We start from the raw sequence: 19,773 nt of genomic DNA, 5'->3' as shown, positions 1-19,773 counted from the left end.
GTAGCAACCGTGGAGAACGCGACGATGATGCCGGAGAGAGAGAGAGAGAGAGGGGGGGGGGGAGAGATTTCCGACTCGTTTCGTGTGCGCTTGATACAGGTGAAATTGAATTATTGTCACACTAGACAGCGACATGTATCTCTTATACTTCGACTGCCGTATTCTAACTAACTGTTTATATACGGGTGACAACTCGATCGAGTTTCTGTCGTTTACTTTTAAAGAGAAAACCACGGAGTTCAAAGTGAATATCACGTACATATAATAAGATATGAAATTTGATATGATAGTTCATTCGTTCGTTCGTTTGTAAATACTCTATCGATTAGGTTTGTCATTATTTCCCTATGTAAACATTATGGTTTTTTGACATCACTATAAGGTCTTTTCGGAAGTCTTTCAGATGCAGTACATAATAAGACAGCGATCGATTCTACATCACGTGACTGTTATCAATAGATCGATACGATGCGGGAGGGTACGCAGCATCACAATGATGGAGGTAGAAATCCAAACCTTATAATTTCTGTCTCCAATTAGGGAGTGCTACTAAACCATTCAACTCGACGGGGCTTCTCGCTTGACAGTTTTAACAAAATCTCGAACATATCTCACCGAGTGCCATCGGATGGTTCAGAATCAATGATGCGCCGTCGGGTATCATATCGTCTAATGGGTTGCATGGATGCAAGCAAAGATATTTGAATGTTTTAGGTTTAGCTAAACTGGACCAACCGAGATGCTGTAGATATTGGTGGTAAGGATACAAAATCACAGTTAAAAGTTAAAACGATAACTAAGAAAGCAATTTTTGAATCTATACTGTTTATTATTACATTTTCTACCAGCTTCTTTCAAATGTTATCCTCAATGGTTCGGTTGAAATGAACACTCTTGGTTTGATCTTTGTCCTTGTGTTTTGGGACGCGACTTTGCGTAGCTTAGTGTGGAAACTTTTCGCTAACACTCCTTGATTCTAAGGTCATCTAACGCTATATCAGCCCTGAAATCTGGACCTCGGGTAGCTCTGAGTGCAATCTGAAGGATATCAATCAATAACACTTAAATTCTCGCACAATTTCAATCGGTAAAAACAACCTCAACTAAAATGAAATGAAGCTAAAAGAAAAGCGTGTTTGTCGAAGACTTGCCTTTACTGGATTGGTCGTTGGGAGTTCAATGACTTGATGCTTCCATTCCGTGCCTTGATCGCCGCCTATTCTCCACACCGGCCTACCTGAGAGAATGACTTCTAAACTACCTATTCCACTCCCGTACATACTGTAGTAGAAATCTAGACATTCTTTCCTTTTCGTATCGGCAGGCTTCGTCAGTTGTAGTGTTGCGGTGTCTCCTCTTTTGGACGGTGCAGATGCCTCGAAATAAAGGTAATGCCCTATTGGGTATTTTGATTAATGTAATAATATTCTTTATAGGTTTCATCATTTTAGGTATTTTATTGAATGAATCAAGCAAATTTTTGCCAGCACAAACCTGTCTTGTCACCACGTGTATGGTCGTTGTTAGGTCCTGTCATGGACGATGGAGTCTTTCCTTGGTGGATCGCCCATTTCCTCAGTCCGATATCTTGCCATTTTCCAAGCCCATATTCGAATTCCGTATCATAGGGTCCTGAAAATGAAGCGTGATGTAATTGGAAAAAATATTTCTTTGTTTCTTTTCTTTTCTGTGTCAGAGATACCTGCGTACCTAGCCCACACGGCCTCATTGAACACGGCGTTATGTCAGTCGCTGAACCGACGCACATTCTCCCGTTGTTTTTAGGAGCTGGATCCTGACACTGCCGAGTTCTTTTCTTCGTCCCCGTTCCACACGTGATGCTGCACGAATCCCAGCTTGACCATCTATTCCAATGACCATCTAATGGCGCTAAGATATAAGAATTGAACTATGAAATACCTATAAGCCATTTCCATGTCGATTTGAAAATTGCTTGAAGCCCGTACCATTACATTCGGCATCGGTACATTTGCCATTCTCAGTTTCAACGCCAAAATAATCTGTATTCGAACAGCTGTCGTGAAAACAGAATCTCTGACGAATTTTATCACATGAAATGTGACAACTCGTCCAAGCCGACCAGTCCGATATTCCTGTCTTTGTACCTAGAAGAATAAATAGACAAAAATAACAACTGTTTTTATCTAAAATAGACATAGGATTCCTTCTCGAATGGCCAACTATAAGAACTTACTCTTTTCACAGTTATACAGTTTATTCAAACCAGCAATGTCGAGAGGGCTGAGCTTCGTTCGTTGTCCTAGCTGCTTGTTGGGATCGCCAATAGCTTGAATTGTTGGTTTTCCATTCTTAGAGAAAGCGTGGTTCCCATAGTGCATGATACTGTCGTAATCGTATGTCAAATTTTGCGTGTTTGACGAGCGCTGTTTATTGAAATTGTGTTGATTTCCTTTGACGATAGAGAACTTCATAACATTAACATTTATTGTCATTAATTGCCTTAAGTTGCATTTGATAAAGAAAATCATGCTGTAAACGCACCGCTTGTGATGTGCTCCCAAAATATTTCAACATATCTATCCCGATCTGGTCGACTTTGCTCGTGCCAGTAACCTGTATATCGTGTAAATCATAGAAATCTTTTGCTATCGAATAGGACATAACGTTATTGATGATGGTCGAAATCGGGTGAATCTTTTCGCGTCATTTTTTCACGATAATCAACTCATTTGGCAAATGTGGAAAAACGATAAGACATTTATTACCAAGCGCATGCAAGACTTCATGCATTATCGTGCCCTCGTTAACGCAGCCCCTTCCAATCGATATTTGTTGGTACCCATTCGACCAATACGTTTTGCCAATTGATGAATAACACCTAGAAGTAAAAAATATACTTTATGATACCCCTTGCTCTGTGAGAATAAAACACCGTACTATAACTTGCAGCAAAATTAAGGAGATTATGTGAATGATTGATAAAGGTCATCTATTTGCAGAAATAACGGAAATGCAAATATTCTAGATTAAAACAGAATTTTCAAAAAGGTTGGGCCAAAAAGTGCTACATAATAATACAGAGTCACAGTTAATGTTATGGATACCGCCGAGATGATCTCGGAAAGCAATTTACACATTGATTTCCAAAAGGGGATGGGACATAAGGGTGGGTTTTATTAGCACCCAGACGGACTGAATCCGCCACGAGGTTACTCAGTGGGCGGAGTTCAACAAGTGATAAGAAACGTGTTTGAACACGTGATAGATAAACTACGCTGGCTCTCATAAAACATTTTATTTCCTAACGTGAAATGAATTCGTTTTGTGTGTGTTTTTTTTTTCAAATTTGTAGCATCGAGGAGAAACTTCTCTTCGTTCTTTTCGAGGTGTTCGTTCTCTTACCCACTGCCTTGAAAGAATTGCACCCAATTTTTGTCTCCGTTCTTCATCGGTCTAAACTTTAAGCACGTCACTGAGGCAATCTTATTCACTGCGGTGATGATAGTTTTTTGAGCATCTGGAAAAGATGAACACCTCATTACGTAACTCAAACATGGCGAACAAAAATGCCTGGATTGTTCGACTTCCATTTTCTAACCATATTGACAAATCATTCTTAAAAAAACAACAAAATACATAAACTCACGATCGTCGATGGTAGAGCTGAATTCATACGGAATCACTCGATCCCTCCATAATTTCATAAGATTACTGGCTGCCGATCTCTTGTCAAGATTTGGATCGTCAGCACGGACGATATCACCTTCCATGAGGTCCACTTTCTGGTCACCAACTTCGTGCAAAGAATAAAAAACGAATGACGTGATAAATTTCTTTCACAGCCTGTGCAATTCAAATCACGCAAGCATACTTTCACGGTCGTTCGTACCTTCTTCACCTGAATTTGTCCCTTTCTTCTGTAGACGAGAATGAAGTTCGTTCACTTCTAGTATGTGATCGTGAACATTTACTATCTCACGCTTTTCTGTGATAACAAATTTTAGAATATGAACAACGTGACGGCCGAATTTAATCAGATGCCAGAAGTACTAATAAACGTGTAGGTTGAAGTAAGGTAATATTTTACACTAACCCATGTGAAGTAGCTTTGCAATTATATCGTCATCTGTCTGTGCTGTTAGAAAGGAAATATATATCGAAAAAAACAACGTATATTCTGAAGTATATAAATTTTCACCAAGCGGTGAGAGGCGGAAAAGATTGATTGAGACCTTTGAAGTTTATTGAAAATAATAATTGATTATTACTGATGACGAACCTTTAAAAGCAGATATCCATTGCAGAAAGACAAAAAACAATATCAGCTCCAATCGCAGCATTGTGACCAGATATATCAACCTAAAATTATAGCGAAATAGTGAACTTTCTCGGGAATGTAGATGAATAATAGTAATAGCCTCGTTAAGCTGGTTAACAAAGAATAAGCTTAAGTCTTTGGAGAAATAAATTCTCAATACGACTCAATGTTATCACAACTGAAATTCCACTTTGCGTAAAGATGAACAGTTAAATATCAGGTATTTCAAATATCTGAACTGGGACGGTACACAACAACTGACTTACCCAGAAATGATCAGCGGATTAACTGAATTTTTAAATTAAATGTTTTCGTTAAATAGTCAACCCCGATGATAACACCTGCCCGAAGATAATTAACACATGTTTCCGGTGAAGAGTTTTTGAAATTATGTTCAAAAACAAGCGCTGCACCTGGTGTATTTATTGGCGATAGTTTCAGGCCATCGTGTTTCCGGTTGGGTTAACTCGGAGACAATGGTCTAAATGTCTAGTACTAATATAATCAAAAATACATATAGAGTATGAATTATTATGTATTTTTGATATAATGTATACTGTAATGTAACATAGTGCGTGGGAAAAAGTGTTTTGTTAGAGAAAAGAAATTCTGCGTGTTCATATTCTTGTTTTATAATTCGAAGCAAACCTTATCAATCAATCATCTTGCCAATTAATTAACGATATTCTAAGGAGAAAAGTGAGTGAAGTCTGGTCGGTTTACCAATTGGGCATTTTGTGAATGTACATGTGCTCTTAACTCAGTATAGGTGTTTTTCTCAATAGTTTACACTTTGGTTTTACGCATGATATTTTATCAATTCGCACAGATAGAATTTCAAACGCCAATCTTCTGAATTTACCATTCGTCAGACAGTAAACGAAGAAATTTACCGAAGAATCAATGATCGAAAATCCCAACGATATTTTACGCAGAACCATCGCGTTGATGCGGATTTTAAAGATATGCATATAGCTCATACGATCGACGAAACCAAAACCTTCGCAGAACAAGTAAACCGCGACGAGCGTAAGAACCATGCGTAAAACTTTCAGTTCCTTGTTCGCCGAAGCGTCGATCACACCCAACCGTGATCGCTGCTCTAATTTTCGAAACAACAACACCAACATCAGAATCACGCTGTTAACCATTAAGAAACAAACTGGGAAAATAACAGTGGCGTACATGTATATGTAGATGTTAATAAACTTTTTATACCAATACGGTATCTTAATGAACAGCTTATCCGTCGTTGTTACGGTAATATACGGCCAGCTCACTGGGCAGCCAACTACTCCTAGATGGCGTACGGGTATAAAATGTGCGGAGTATACGCAAAATGCGAAAATAGTAACTGCGCTGATGAAAGCCGTAGACAAGATATTCTTCGGGATTTTACGCGACCTCAATGGAAATAAAACGACGAATAATCTTTCCAAGCTCAGAACGACAGTACACCAGTTACGAGACATTTGAAATATGTAGAAAAATGGCAAAAACACTGTGATAAACGCCTTCCCAAATTTCCAGTCATCTCTTCTATAGAGTATGTCTCTTAGTACGGGGTATATGTAGGCAGTTCTCAGTGGATAAAGGACGAACGTTGAAATCATGAATAACAGATCGGTGAATGCGAGAATTTTTACAAGAAAATATGAAGCGCTTTTTAGCTTTCTGAGGACGATGATCGTGAAGGTATTGAGTATGATACCCAGAACCGACGCAGGTAGATACAGACCGAGGTACATATAAACACTGAATCTGTAATCCCAGCGAATAGGTCGTGAACTCCGAATTGCCTGACACCGACTAATGTAAGGTATCGTCGTGCTTTCATTGGAAATGCGCATTTTAACGTAAGGTCTCCGTGTCATCGGTAATGTTTTAATGCTGCATCTATATACGCTGTAATGTCTCTTTCTCTTTCTTAAGTAATGGCAAAAACACCAAAAAGAAAAAAAATCACGCTATTACCCCATAGATCCGACTGTGTTTAGATATAGAATAATTTTGTCGCACGAAATTCAAGCATAAAATCTAGACCTCCATTTATTCATAATCCGGTTCTATACACTTCTTAACTAGAAAATAAACTAGAACCGTCGTCAAATTCTAAGTCACAACTATGTGGATTCGGATCCGGGTATCTGCGTTCGAGTCGGTTAGAAATCCAGCAGAGGGAGGCAGTTGTGTATTTGAACGGTCATCTTCATTTTTTGATAAGTAAATATATTGAGATTCATCCTCCGAGTTTTATCATCAATCAGTCGCAATATCTAGGCCTAGTGCACACAATGGTGTTAAAAGTCGGATATTGTTACTAACAGTCTGCGTTTATACGCGATATTCTATCAACTTGAACAGATAGAATTTCAAACGCTGATCTTCTGAACTTATCATTCGTCAGGCAGTAAACGAAGAAATTTACCGAAGAATCGATGATAGAAAATCCCAACGATATTTTACGCAGAACCATCGAGTCGATGCGGATTTTAAAGATATTCATGTATTTCATGCGATCGACGAAACCAAAACCTTCGCAGAACAAGTAAACCGCGACGAGCGTAAGAACCATGCGTAAAACTTTCAGTTCCTTGTTCGCCGAAGCGTCGATCACACCCAACCGTGATCGCCGCCCTAATTTTCGAAACAACAACACCGAAACTAGAATAACGCTGCTTACCAATAATAAACATATCGGTATAACAACAGTGGCGTACATGTACATGAATTTTCCGGCAAAAATATGCCGCCACCAAATCTGGTTTATCGTAGGGTAAACAATGCGAGACTTAAACACAGTTACATAGGGCCAGTTCGCTGGACATCCGAGTGTTTTTATGCGCATATTAGACATGAAATAGATGAAGAATCCACAGAAGGCAAAAAGTTTGATTATAGAAATAGCAACGATTGTTAACAAGTTCTTCGGGATTTTACGAGACTTCAGTGGGAATAAAACAACGATCAGTCTTTCCAAGCTCAAGAGGACTGTACACCAATTACGCGTCATTTGAAATATGTAGAAAAATGGCAAAGATGCGCTGATAAACGCCTTCCCAAAATTCCAATCAGCAACTCTGTAGACAATGTCTCCTAACACGACGCGTATGTAAGCAGTTCTCAGTGGATAAAGAACGAATGCTGAGACCATGAATAACAGATCGTTGAAAGCGAGAATTTTTACGAGAAAATACGATTCACTTTTGAGCTTTCTGAGAACGATAATCGTGAAGGTATTGAGTATGATACCAAGAACCGACGCAGGTAGATACAGGCCGAGGTACATATAAACACTGAATCTGTAGTCCCAGCGAATAGGTCGTGAACTCCGAATTGCCTGACACCGGCTAATGTAAGGTGTCGTCGTGCTTTCATTAGAAATGCGCATTTTGACGGAGTTCTGTCGTCTGATGTTTGAATATACACATAAAGTATTAATAAGATAATGGATTCAAAATAATTCGCGGTGGTGTAAAAATTCCTTCGAACCTTATTCGATTTTAATGCTGACACAGCATGCGTAGGAACGAATACATAGTTCGAAATAGAAATATTGTAAATGCGATATCAATATCAATCAAACTAACATTAATTTCACAAGTTTGAATTCAATTCAAATCCTTTCCTATGTGAACATAATATGCAATGTTACATTACGTTGCTTTGTGGCTCGGAAATGCGTTTATTTCCTTATACTATACATTTCTTCTCATTATAAAGTATGAATAGAGATTCTCCAACATTTCTATGTCTATAGAATAATTTCTAATTGACCTATTCAACTTTTTTACCACACGGGTACCGCACCGAATCGTTTTTCAAAATATCGTATCGGGTGATTTGTGAACAATGTGTCATCAAGGGCTAAGTCTGATTACGTTCAAGGCAATAATGTCTACATAAAGTAGTTTATCAGATAAAACTTTTACACGACAATAATCATTAGATATAACATGTACCCTCTATCTAAGGAGAAAATTAATCACAATAAACGAATGGAATTATTATCAAGCTAGGAAAAGAAGGTAAGACGAACTTCTCATTTTAAAGGTTTTTAGTTTGAGAATTAAAGCTCTTAGCCTTTAAGCGGGGTCGGTATTAGCAAAAATTATTTGGTATTAGTTAAGGCAGCTAACAAAATTAACCCCAATCACCCGCTTGTCGGTTCAGACCGTTTGGACGATTGTTTGAATTAGCCGGTACCGACATTTTCAATTAAGTCCTTCGATTAAATCAAAATATTTTGTAAATTCAACCGCCGATCACACAACTATATCTGTACTTCGATTTCCGATTTCAGAATCAAACCCCCTGTTTTGCCCCCGGCAGGTCAGGTGGGTTTTGTAAGGGATACCAAAATAATTTTTTGGTATTAACGATATATCGATGAGTTATAATTTACTATGCACAGATTTCTGATTATCATAACATATCTCAATCGTTGTCCTCTAAGAAATGAAATTTAGATTCGAAAACGTGTCGGATCTGTTTTGTTTCAGATGGTTCGCACAGTTGATCGTTTAATTTTGTTGGTCGCATTGATGTCGTTGTTGCAGTCAATAAAATGTGAGTAAAATGAATCAATTATAGGTTATTCAAAAAGGCTCTCAGTATAATTTAACCGTGTAATAATCATGTGTATGACCATCTAACGAAACTTTATATGTCCGTGAAAACGCGTACATCGATGGGAGTACATCTAAAGAAACTCCATTGCAATTTGAAAATCCGATCTTTTTTTACCTTAAGGCACAGTTTCAAGATGTCCTAGTGGTTATACTGACGAGTTCGGAAACGCGTGTTATTCTTTCAACTCAACGCCACAAAAACATTCCGACGCAGTGCGAAGGTGCAGTAGTAATAACGGGGCTCTTCTCGACGTTAAAAATGAGGCTGAACGAGATTTTATCGTTACATCGATGGTTAAGAAAAGGTGGAAAGATGCTTGGTTGGCCGGTACGGTAACACTAGGCGACTGGCACTGGGAACAAGGTATATACTTAGAACTGTATGCTGAAATTAGATCAATGCTTTTGTGATAGACCAGCCATTATCGTGGCAAGGCCAACGAAACATAAAAACGGAGAAAAACGTTATCTGTGGAATGAGGGCAGAAAATAAATTTCAACGTCACTTCGAAACGTGTTTCTTTTTGTCAACTGTTCCACGTAGGTGATTATGGTGTAATTGCCGCGCAAGGATGCTACAAAGACACGAACAGAGGACGAGACCTAAAGTATCAAGTCAGTGGCAATAATCCAAACGTTGGAACATGCATCAAACAATGTAATGGGGCGAACAAGGACTACAAATATGCCGGCGTCCAGGTACGTTCTATGGCCTCGCCAAGAACATGGTGTAATGTTCATGACGTTCTACATATCTTTTTGATAATCACATCTTTTTTAGCCCTTGGGTTGAAGTTAATCCTAGTCTATAAAACCGGGCCTTGATACTCTGTATTTGTGTATCTATTTGGTTCGAACAGGATTATTATTTAGCAAATTTTGTAATAAATCATACTTTCAGTATGGTTACCAATGTTTTTGCGACGATACGTACGGCAGGTATGGTATCGGTAACGGATGTACAATGCCTTGCAAAGATAAACCAGATGAGATTTGCGGGGGAAGTAATCACAACTATATATACAAACTCAATGGTATGTCAAGCCCTGAGAACATCATTTCTTATCATAAACTTTAAAGTCAAACAGAGATGAGAATTTAAGCCTAAATAAGGTATCTAACTTAGATACGTAATGATATACATGTTATGGTTATTTATTTCAGGGATGTACTCCTCTTGGGTCAAGGGCCGACCAAACGTTGCCCGGTTTGACAATACATGCGCCTCACTGGTATCCGCAGACTATGACTGGCGAGAAACAAACTGCATCGAACATTATAGATATGTCTGCCAGTTCTCTGGTAAATACCCTCGTCAAGTACCAAACATTCAATACAACGAAGGAAGAAGAAATTAACAATCTGTTAATGATATACATTACATTGTACTCAAATATGCCGTACTCATATTGCATTTTAAATTCGAAACTGAATACTCATTTCAAACTTCTAAATAGATCAAAGCGCCTGTGTAGATGGACAACACGAATTTGAAGGCCGTTGTTACTCAGTCGGCGAGGCGAAGACTTGGTTTAAATCTCGCGAAGCATGTGCTAATGCGGGAGGTAGTTTACTCGTTATACCATCCGAGTCCGATCAGCAAACGATTCGTCGTTTTATCAAAACAGTGATAAAACCGCATTCAACGGATCAGTTCTGGATCGATGCATCGAGCGTCTACTGGAGAAATGGCGACAGTAAGTAACAATTTGTTATCGGGATGAAATCTCAACGTTTCAGCCACTGAACATCTCCAGCTGATCTATTTTTGGATGAAGAAAAAATTGATCAGAGGTTATTTTCGACGCCGATGTATACATTTTTTTCAGTCCTATTCTTTACTTTTGTTGGAATATTCTAACGTTTCTATTTGTGTTTTATCAGAGTCGTCATTGGTATACACCGATTGGTTTTCTAAACAGCCCAGCAAGATCTTTGATGGCATTCCAAGTAAAAAAAAATGTATTCAAATGGTTTATGGTGAGGGTTCCACTATCAGATGGTTGGTCACAGATTGTGAAAGTCACTATATACGTTATATTTGCAAGAAGGGTAAGTTTATATATATATTGGTGTAGACGCACTGAAAGGGTTAATACAAATTACGTATATACTATTATGTTGTGGTGATTGTTTTTATCTAATATTATTTCATCTTTATTTTCGATGGAAAAAGTTCTACCTCCTACAACAACTAGTTCAACGACAACGACTCAAACGCCTTCAACATTGACCTCGACGACCTCTCTATCAACAGCAGCGCCATCTAGTGAATACACGACGAGTTACAGCAAATCAACGACTACGACTGAATCAACTTCAACATTGACCTCGACGACCTCTCTATCAACAGCAGCGCCATCTAGTGAATACGTGACGAGTTACAGCAAATCAACATCGGCAAACGTAACGGCTATAGTGCCTTCAACCGAAAGCAAAACAAGTTCAGTGACTGGAATCAACATGGCGTCCCACCGGGTAGATCCCTTCCCATATGCATTAGTGATCGGTTCGATTATAGGTGGCGTTGCGCTGATCATCGTGATCGCAATTATATCAATAACTGTGGCATACAAAAGGTAAAGTTCGGTCATTGAACATTTCAGTCTTTTGAACCTTATCGAAACTCATAGATTGAGATTTGCTTATGAAAAGTTGAATATTATATCGTATAGAAAAAGAGACGTCGTGCGGCGAAAGCGTCTGATTGAAGATGATGTAAACCGCGAATCCGACTGTCCATCAGTCAACTACGTGTGTGACAACCCGCTCTATGTGCCGATCAACGATCAGCAACCGAATGTGACCATCAACTGGAATAATCACCAGTCACCATCAAATGGTATTGAATCTCAGATCGGCTTCTCCAATGACGTTTACGAAGAGATGACGACCAGCGAAACTTAAGACTAGATAAATTCATTAATCTACGCGGCCAAAATATACTTATTTTATCTTGATCATAATGAATAAATTTAAGTCAGATTTTAGCATTGCATTACATCATATCAGTAGTCTGTAGGATACAGAGATGACGTCTTACTTCGGTTAGCAGCTGCTGCTTGTGCAAAACGTCCAAAATGGTGCTGGTCATCAAAACGCATAACCTCCCGTCAACCCGATACCCCAATCCTGATGTTGCACAAGAACGCAGGGATCAAGCCCCTTGCATCCTTGATAACCGAAAACATTAGAAATAGGTTTGAGGAAACAGTCGTCTTATTTTCAAAGGGCACACTCGTTAGTTTTCTCGTGTTCATGTTTAAACAGCTCGGATAAACAGGTTGTGTGTAGCTTCATCTACGAGTAGTTGCGCTGCATTGATACGAATGTGTTTGCTTGAAAACGTATTTTAGTCCGTTATGCATCTCGATTCCACTTATGACTCGTGCATATAAGCTTGTACACCGTTCTGTTCCATTGTCACCGAAGTAAGAATTCGTTGCATTTCGACCCCAGAAACATTGCGTCATGTGTAACGTATAGAATAGAAAACACGCGGGTTTTTTATGTATATCACATTTCTCCAAGAAAACTGAATCCGAAATGTTTCGCATAATTCATTGGCTCATTGATTTGCTGAAAAGAATTATGCGTAGCTGATACACTTGCAGGGAAAACGGCACCGCTAAGGGTTTAACATTTAGTTAAAACCACACATGTACAGTTGAATATCTTAAAACGATCTGATAGGATACTACCCAAATGCTGCAAGAAGATTGAATCTCAAAACTGACCCATAAACACACAGGGTCATGGAGTCAAACCGTGCATTAGTAATTCCTATTTTACCCAGTGGGTTAACATATACAAATACATAGCTAGAACTCAAATCATCGAATAATCAACGAAATTACTCTCATGAACAGACGTAAACGGGCTATTCTGCCTAGTTTATTCGAAAAAGTCAGTCGCAAAGACAATTATAATTGACAGTAGACACACATTCAAAGTTATCGAAACCTTTTATACTCTTTATAGGCACTCAAAATAATAAGAAATCCCCGATTATGCAAACTTTCTGAATCCAACTTTGATGAAATTATGGCGATCCTTGAATTTGCTGCAAAATTTTTCCAAACGTTTTATTAGAATAAAAAGCTATTCAAGAACAGGGGACTACCAGCTGGTTAATAAATCAAGTGTCCTATTTAACCCTCCAATTTTACCCCAACTATATCTATTGTAAAATTTGGAACAAGATCTTGTATGTGAATGAATTCAACCCGAACCTTTATCTGTGTATTTTTTTTTGTTATGTCTTTGGAGGTTTCGTATGAACTTATGAACTGACATTATTTCTGCTTTAGAGATCGTTGTATATTATACATTGATCATAACACGGCGGGTGCTTAAAATAGCGCGAACAACACGTCGACAGTGCCTTTTACACTCGAGCAGATCAATCGGTATAGCGCTGTTAGCTAGGCTATCTAAAAGTATGAGGGTTCTAAGCAGACAGATATCTCACCCGAAAACAATGAGAGGAGGTAAATTGAACATTTTCTTATCGTACACCGCAACGTTCATGATCGGGATGTTGTGCGGAACCGTTTTGTGGTACTCGTATCAAATGGTACGGTACCCAGTCATCAAGAAACCCGGGAGTAACGTTTATGACATTGTAAATAACGTTGAGTTAATTCCGATGTTGTTCAGAAATGCGTTGCTCGGTAGTTGTTTGAAATCGAAAGGCTTAGAACGAACATTTATAACGAGTAAATTCGGATTCGTTCTCGAATTGGACATTGATTATTCGGCGAATGATGTAAGCGAAACGTGCAACGGTAGAAAAGTACCTCGTTGGAGTTACTGCGGGACAGAGAATTATGACGGGTCACCATCGCTACACAACAAACGGCGCACGGCGATACAACATCTAGTCTCGACCTGGAAAGATGCTGAATCTAGGAGGCGATTGTGCAGTCACCAGTCTGAATTATACTGGCAAAACCAGCCTCAAATTGAAAACTTTAATCAGGTAATGATTAACATATGACTTTATGAAGCTGAACAGTATTTTGTCCAGTGCACTGTAAATGAGAGGTTTCCGCTATAATCGATGAAACTTCAAAACATATGTAGTGGATCTTTTTTAAAGATCGGTTTTAACATAGACAGATTCGCTTTTACATATGTAGAGCTGCGGCAATTATATGTTTTTTAATTCGTTTTTTATTTATACAGCTGATGTCATACATGGGCGATGCATTTATATTGCTGTGTAGATTAGATATTGAAAAGCAAAACTTCTGCTTGGAAAGCATATTATCTCTAATGCACGACGACATGTCTCGAATAGTGGAAGCGGCGTCGACTACATCTCCACAATCCGGTGTAAGTGGCCAATACCAATAACGAAATGTTTGATGCGTTTAATCAAGCTATCCAAGATTCATTATAATATGGAATTTAAAGAGGAAATACAATAAATCCATCCTATGTCGACACAAATCGCCATACCGCAATTGCAATTCGAAATTGTTCTGGCCAAAGAACATTCATCCCTGTGGTGCGCTCTGAATGACAAAATCCAGTTGAACATGGGAAATGTCAGGATTAATATCTATATATATATTACTAAACTATTTTGTTTTACGTTTCTAGATTGACTGCTTCAGTTCTAAAGACTGCCATTGCTCTCATTGTCAACAGGTAAATGAGTAATATTATACAATGAAATTTTGAAAATCATTTTTGCAACGAATTACAAACAAGGTCATACAATAATAACTAGGTCAACCGCCCCAGCTGGTTTGACCTAGTTTTTGAATTAAGTAATTATCAGAAAAAATACTACGCGGTCAAACGCCCAAGTCAAACGCCCCAGCTGTTTGACCTAGTTCGGAGTAAAAGGTAAAAGTTCTTGATTAATCGTAAGTGGGCTATAAAAATGCAGGCGCAGGCAGGGGATAGAGGGTGGTAAAATATTCAACTTTACGCCTGAGATCCGGAACTGTAAGGGACGTGTTTACTTCGCGTTGATAGGCTGGTTGGCTAATAGCAGGGGCGGCGCCACCGGCTGGTGCTATGTTGCCCGCCGGGAGAAAGACTTCATTTTCTGTCGCAAAAATGCTGATGGGCAACTGTTCATTCGCACATCTTTTGTTTTCTAATACTCTTTAAAGACTTATTCGGATCGCCCATTGCTCGCGGTGAATCGGCCTAAAAAGCATTGTGTATTGCCATGTATGTTTTTATTTTTTATGAATTGACGACAGACGATAACAATATATACATGCATGCTAGCTTCGTGTTCAGCAGATGTTTTCAAACAAGCAACGAGGTGAGATCTTAAATGCGCATAAAAATGCCGGAGCAATTCTCCATTGATTTTCATAATATCAACGTTGTAGTATTTCCACCTCTTGTGTTATTTTCCACACATCCGTCGAATACGATACAGCATATATAATGATTTCATATAGTCGATCACGAAAACGTTTTCCAAAAAAATTACAATCGGCAAAAATTATTAGCCCGGCCATAGCCGCTTCGGTTCCGCCAGACCTGAAATTCATGTATTTACGATAATATTAGGATGTTTATATGCAGGGATGTCTATTTTTTAGTTTCCATACATGGGGGCAACGCTATAATAGATTGGTAAATATGTCCTGTCCTCTGCACACGATAGGAGACTGTACCGCGTTCCTTGAACGTCCGACACCGTCAAATGTAAGTAGTAAAAAGAAATAGATCCTTTCTTAACGTTGACCGTTATTTAGATGTTTTCTATCATTTCAGGTTCAACGGGATGATCACGAAATTTCGGTATCACTTTCCAGTGAAATGGATTGGTTTTTGCGAAATATCATCGTCACGACCGCTTTGATTATTTTTAGTTTAATCCTGCTCATCGGTATTTTTGGTTACGTTGTTTTTGGTATCGTGTCTTTTGATGGTCAAGATGGTGCGCCAAATTACTTACAGATGAGAAAAGTTCAAATTGCCGACTCAAAGGTGGCAGAAATTCACAAAAATGTCACTCAAGATGTATAGATTTCCAGAAATATGTGGCTGAAGGACATGAAATCATAACAAAAAGATTATAGTATTGACTGTGCGCTTAAATGCAAGTGTACGTACATACGTGCATTTGCTGCGCTTTTGTTGTACATGTATTATGAACTTTGCAAAAACTTTCAGGTATCTCAAGGGTTTTCCTTTTCCATTTTTATCAGGGTAATAACCGAATATGATTTTGATATAGTCGAAACGTCGGATAAACTAACGCTTAAGAAAACTTTTCGGGCTCTATTTTGTCATTTCTAGTGTGGAATTCTCATATATATATATATATATATATATATATATATATATATATATATATATATATATATATATATATATATATATATATATATATATATATATATATATATATATATATATATATATATATATATATATATATATATATATATATATATATATATATACTTGAAGCTTTCTTATTTTCAAATTTCTTTTATTTATGAATGTAAATTGTTATTCGAATTAACTGATAATGTCCTTGTGTGACACAGACATGTATTCAGATGATCGAAATGAACCTATTAAGAAGACCTAAGTTTCGTATATCTTTTTAACAAAACACTAGCATAATCTACAATTTTTCGACACATGCGTTATAATAAAATGATAACTATGATAATGATAATGATATTGATAATAAATGCCTTTCTTCTTTATGTATACATATCTAAATAAGACAGTGTGTATAACATATCACACTTCTGTGTCCTTTCTAGGCGCACTCTTTCTAGTGGATTGCTCTTGTCGCTTCATTTGTTCATTTAATGTTGCCAGATCGGGGCCTTTCCTCGTCATGTCCAGTTCGGAATACTGCGAGTCTTGGGTGTCACCGACGATGGTCATTGGACGCTGCGAAGTACCTTTCTCTCCCCCGCCTCCACTATCGCCGCTTGCGTATATAGTCCCATCGGCGCCAATATCCTAGAAAAGGCGAAAGTACATGTAACACAATTTTCTAAACAGACATCGGTAAAGTTCAAACGCTTGTAAGATATATAAGATAATGCGTTGGAACTCGAAAATTTAGCATCGAATATCGTAGCGATTGGATCGTAAACAAAATTCCAAGATCAGGACCCAAAATCTAAATGATTGTTATATGAATCTTAACTTCAATGACTTTCAATCAAATTGTAAATGAGAAAACTGGTTCCAGGTCTTACTTTCAAGTCGGGTTGGTACCCGATATTAGCATATGTGGCCTCTTCTTGTTGACTGGGTCGTTTGAAATATGCTTTTTTAACAGTAACTTCATAATCCAGTTCGTCGCAACCCAATGGATTTCCATTCACAGCTTCGTGATTTGGATATTCGAAACCCTCCGTCGGAAGAACTGCTACGCCTGAAAAGGCACCAATTGATGGTGTGCACTGTGAATGTTACTTGATCGCCGTTGAAAATGTTTACTGTGTACATTATACCGCAGATTTACCTAATTTGGGTGGTTTAGTCGTGGCGGAGGTTGCAGCTGCCTGTTTCCTTTTCTGTCGCAGGATGCAAAACGCGACAATTGTTATACACACTACAACTGCGAGAATAGGAACTACAACGGCCGCTACTACACTGCTACTCAAAGCAGCTCGATCTGAAAAACAAATCTCCATGATATCAGAAAACAAACATGTATGTTCAAGAAATTAGAACAGCCGACTATCGGCTATCGAAAATCGGACGGAATGGAATTTCGCTTAACGTACCATTGGTTTTTCCGCTAACTTGTTCCCCGGCGACTGCGACATCACCGGAAGTATAACGATTAACGACTGACACAATGATATCGTATTGAGAACCGACTTCAAGATTCTCGATAGTGTACGACTGAGGTCGTTTGTAACCCGGATCGCGTATTCCGGAGATCTGCTGCCATTCCGTCGTCGAACCTTTTCGCCGAAACTTGATGGTGAACTGTTGCGGGGAGCCGCCATCGAATCTGCTGATCCAGCGGACACGTAACCCATTAGTATCAGTCGGTTCAACGGTTATATTGGTCGGTGCTTCGGGTATTCCTATAATTTGAAAATATTTTAGAATTCCTTCATGTAAATCAAAGTACACATCTTCTCTTAAAGCATGGCGTAAAACTTCTAGATTATACACCCATTTAAAAATTCATAATTTACATTTCCACGCGAACCAAATAGAGATAGTCAGGGACCTTTGCTTTGAACGGCTTAGAAGCTGTATTCTTATAAGTATACCTGGACTTCCGATGATGAGTTTCACGGGAGTTGTGCCCTCTGAATTTTTCGCCGTACAACTGTATTCCCCGTAATCGCCGACGCTCACTTGAGTGTACGAAACAGTCCAGACGTTATTTCCAGTTCTTTCAACCTTTGTCGGCTGGCGAGATCGGGCTACAGTCTGACCGGCCATTGCGCAGGTGAAGCTACTCACTTCCGGTCTTGCCGTAAACGTCACAACCACGTTGCCGTGGTTCATTGACTCGATTCTCAACTCCGGGGGTAAAATAGTTCGAACGACTGGTTTATCTGTAATGAATGTTATATTTCCGAACATAACAAGACGACACGGTTTGAATTATGGACTAGAATTCAAAGCATACTTACGTTGTACGTTCAATGAGACAACATTACTGGTTTCCTTTCCGCCATCATTGATGACGTCACATCGATATTGCCCGGCGTTCATGTAAGTCACTCGACTCAGAGTAAGCGTGCTTGATCTTTGATCCCGTAACACGCGGGCAGTTTCACCAAATCTCTGAAACAACCACGAGTATTCGTAATACGCAGGATTGCCGCCGGACGCCGCACACGTTAATACGACAGTTGCGCGGTCGTTCTCTCTGGCAGAGGATTTGTCGATATTCAACACGACCGCGGTCGCTGGATCTGCGAGAGGGAAAACCATCAGATATGAGAGACAAGTATTATACGTATAATACATAATATAAGATCTTTAGATTATTTTGATTAACTTACAATAAACGTTAACTGTAACTTTCGTGCTGTATTCATTCAGTATGCTACATATATAAACTCCGGAATCGGCTTTATCTACGTTTGTAATGGTTAATTCCAGTTTGTTATTATCACTACACCTCGCTACCCATCGCGACATACTGTCTATTCTCATATTGTTCGAGACGAAACATTTCGACTGGCCGAGATACGAAGCCACATCCGTCGCCCCTTTTTGTAGTTTAAGTCCGAACGCTAGACACTTGGAAGACAAGGTGCGTGGTGTTTGACAGGATATCTTCAATGTTCCACCCATTACTGGCGTCGAGCTCGTTTGTGAGATGACGGGGCGGGACACATCGTCTTTACCACAAGCTGAAATCAGAACAAAATATCTAAATTGTCGACCGTGATATGTAACGTAATGTAGATAAAAGCAGTACAGAACTAATATCTTGCTTATTTTCCATTCTAGATGGTAATGAACATTTTCATGTTCCCCTGACCCTCGTTTTTGTTGATTATGACTTAAAACCGTGATTTAGTTTCATTATTTACCTTGCGTTGAATAATACGCCCCACAGCTGAAAATCAGCGCACAGTATGCAAGTCGAATTATGGCCTGCATGACGTCATCAGCTACAATTTGATAGCATACATTTTTATTCATTTTGGTGCCAAACCGCAATAATTTTACACAGCAAGGCTCTTACTCCAAAAGTCAAAACGGAATTTGAACATTCTTGATTCTGATAGCGAGGAAATGTAACCGGCATAATACTTACCAAAGAATTAGCAAGTTCTCTGATAGAAAATTAACAATATTCCAATTCGTCAGTGTCTCTAGACATATGAACAAACAGTTACCACAATATACCATAGT

At 38.7% G+C, this 19,773-nt stretch overlaps 5 protein-coding genes across 7 annotated transcripts; 2 read left to right on the top strand and 3 right to left on the bottom strand.

The window, feature by feature from the left end:
• Window positions 1–844: 844 nt before the first annotated feature.
• On the bottom strand, window positions 845–2,811 carry LOC141907576 (uncharacterized). The gene is made up of 8 exons (XM_074797258.1): window positions 2,748–2,811; window positions 2,524–2,595; window positions 2,216–2,431; window positions 1,968–2,126; window positions 1,711–1,890; window positions 1,495–1,632; window positions 1,152–1,396; window positions 845–1,038 (listed from the first exon to the last, which is right to left on the bottom strand). Exons 1-8 carry the CDS (start codon window positions 2,770–2,772, stop codon window positions 961–963), a joined length of 1,113 nt encoding a protein of 370 aa, XP_074653359.1. The 5' UTR covers window positions 2,773–2,811; the 3' UTR covers window positions 845–960.
• On the bottom strand, window positions 2,772–4,358 carry LOC141907251 (astacin-like metalloprotease toxin 1). Its single transcript, XM_074796838.1, has 7 exons — window positions 4,262–4,358; window positions 4,076–4,117; window positions 3,872–3,967; window positions 3,629–3,775; window positions 3,385–3,499; window positions 2,822–2,860; window positions 2,772–2,781 (listed from the first exon to the last, which is right to left on the bottom strand). Exons 1-7 carry the CDS (start codon window positions 4,320–4,322, stop codon window positions 2,772–2,774), a joined length of 510 nt encoding a protein of 169 aa, XP_074652939.1. The 5' UTR covers window positions 4,323–4,358.
• Window positions 4,359–8,239: 3,881 nt separating this feature from the next.
• On the top strand, window positions 8,240–11,916 carry LOC141906951 (uncharacterized). The gene is made up of 10 exons (XM_074796451.1): window positions 8,240–8,328; window positions 8,803–8,869; window positions 9,053–9,295; window positions 9,476–9,630; window positions 9,833–9,965; window positions 10,096–10,233; window positions 10,389–10,628; window positions 10,816–10,983; window positions 11,108–11,510; window positions 11,607–11,916. The coding sequence occupies exons 2-10, from the start codon at window positions 8,803–8,805 to the stop codon at window positions 11,836–11,838; spliced, it is 1,779 nt and encodes a 592-aa protein (XP_074652552.1). The 5' UTR covers window positions 8,240–8,328; the 3' UTR covers window positions 11,839–11,916.
• Window positions 11,917–13,309: 1,393 nt separating this feature from the next.
• Window positions 13,310–16,206, top strand: LOC141907247 (uncharacterized). Of its 2 annotated transcripts, XM_074796835.1 has the most exons (7): window positions 13,310–13,912; window positions 14,119–14,268; window positions 14,539–14,586; window positions 15,153–15,217; window positions 15,504–15,609; window positions 15,679–15,705; window positions 15,777–16,206. In XM_074796835.1, the coding sequence occupies exons 1-7, from the start codon at window positions 13,373–13,375 to the stop codon at window positions 15,831–15,833; spliced, it is 993 nt and encodes a 330-aa protein (XP_074652936.1). In that variant the 5' UTR covers window positions 13,310–13,372; the 3' UTR covers window positions 15,834–16,206. The 2 variants fall into 2 exon arrangements, with proteins under 2 accessions (XP_074652936.1, XP_074652935.1); XM_074796834.1 differs by having other exon boundaries at window positions 15,679–16,206.
• Window positions 16,207–16,389: 183 nt separating this feature from the next.
• Window positions 16,390–19,768, bottom strand: LOC141907516 (uncharacterized). 2 transcript variants are annotated; one of them, XM_074797181.1, is made up of 9 exons: window positions 19,676–19,768; window positions 19,449–19,529; window positions 18,912–19,265; window positions 18,537–18,821; window positions 18,168–18,458; window positions 17,667–17,975; window positions 17,402–17,554; window positions 17,133–17,311; window positions 16,390–16,890 (listed from the first exon to the last, which is right to left on the bottom strand). In XM_074797181.1, exons 2-9 carry the CDS (start codon window positions 19,516–19,518, stop codon window positions 16,663–16,665), a joined length of 1,869 nt encoding a protein of 622 aa, XP_074653282.1. In that variant the 5' UTR covers window positions 19,519–19,529; window positions 19,676–19,768; the 3' UTR covers window positions 16,390–16,662. The 2 variants fall into 2 exon arrangements, with proteins under 2 accessions (XP_074653282.1, XP_074653283.1); XM_074797182.1 differs by having other exon boundaries at window positions 17,133–17,302.
• Between the last annotated feature and the right edge of the window lie 5 nt (window positions 19,769–19,773).

The sequence above is a fragment of the Tubulanus polymorphus genome, chromosome 6 (genome assembly GCF_964204645.1).
Source record: "Tubulanus polymorphus chromosome 6, tnTubPoly1.2, whole genome shotgun sequence".
Taxonomy (NCBI): Eukaryota; Metazoa; Nemertea; class Palaeonemertea; order Tubulaniformes; family Tubulanidae; genus Tubulanus; species Tubulanus polymorphus.
The sequence above is the reverse complement of the archived record's forward strand: the minus strand, read 5'-3'. Positions and strand labels throughout refer to the sequence as shown.

Bases quoted from the DNA above. Each gene is read 5' to 3' on its own strand.
- LOC141907251 (XM_074796838.1), bottom strand. From the start codon at position 4,322: ATGCTGCGATTGGAGCTGATATTGTTTTTTGTCTTTCTGCAATGGATA. The intron at 3,500-3,628 runs GTGAGTTTATGT...CATCTTTTCCAG, and splicing joins CAGCTCTACCATCGACGATC to ATGCTCAAAAAACTATCATC. The intron at 2,861-3,384 runs GTAAGAGAACGA...TTTTACTTCTAG, and splicing joins CAATTCTTTCAAGGCAGTGG to GTGTTATTCATCAATTGGCA.
- LOC141907516 (XM_074797181.1), bottom strand. From the start codon at position 19,518: ATGCAGGCCATAATTCGACTTGCATACTGTGCGCTGATTTTCAGCTGT. The intron at 19,266-19,448 runs GTAAATAATGAA...TTCTGATTTCAG, and splicing joins GGCGTATTATTCAACGCAAG to CTTGTGGTAAAGACGATGTG. The intron at 17,976-18,167 runs GTATACTTATAA...TTCAAATTATAG, and splicing joins ACTCATCATCGGAAGTCCAG to GAATACCCGAAGCACCGACC.
- LOC141907247 (XM_074796834.1), top strand. From the start codon at position 13,373: ATGAGGGTTCTAAGCAGACAGATATCTCACCCGAAAACAATGAGAGGA. The intron at 13,913-14,118 runs GTAATGATTAAC...TTATTTATACAG, and splicing joins AAATTGAAAACTTTAATCAG to CTGATGTCATACATGGGCGA. The intron at 15,218-15,503 runs GTGAGATCTTAA...TCTATTTTTTAG, and splicing joins GTTTTCAAACAAGCAACGAG to TTTCCATACATGGGGGCAAC.
- LOC141907576 (XM_074797258.1), bottom strand. From the start codon at position 2,772: ATGCATGAAGTCTTGCATGCGCTTG. The intron at 1,891-1,967 runs GTACGGGCTTCA...CTTATATCTTAG, and splicing joins TACCGATGCCGAATGTAATG to CGCCATTAGATGGTCATTGG. The intron at 1,397-1,494 runs GTTTGTGCTGGC...AATACCCAATAG, and splicing joins TACACGTGGTGACAAGACAG to GGCATTACCTTTATTTCGAG.
- LOC141906951 (XM_074796451.1), top strand. From the start codon at position 8,803: ATGGTTCGCACAGTTGATCGTTTAATTTTGTTGGTCGCATTGATGTCG. The intron at 9,296-9,475 runs GTATATACTTAG...TGTTCCACGTAG, and splicing joins CGACTGGCACTGGGAACAAG to GTGATTATGGTGTAATTGCC. The intron at 9,966-10,095 runs GTATGTCAAGCC...TATTTATTTCAG, and splicing joins CTATATATACAAACTCAATG to GGATGTACTCCTCTTGGGTC.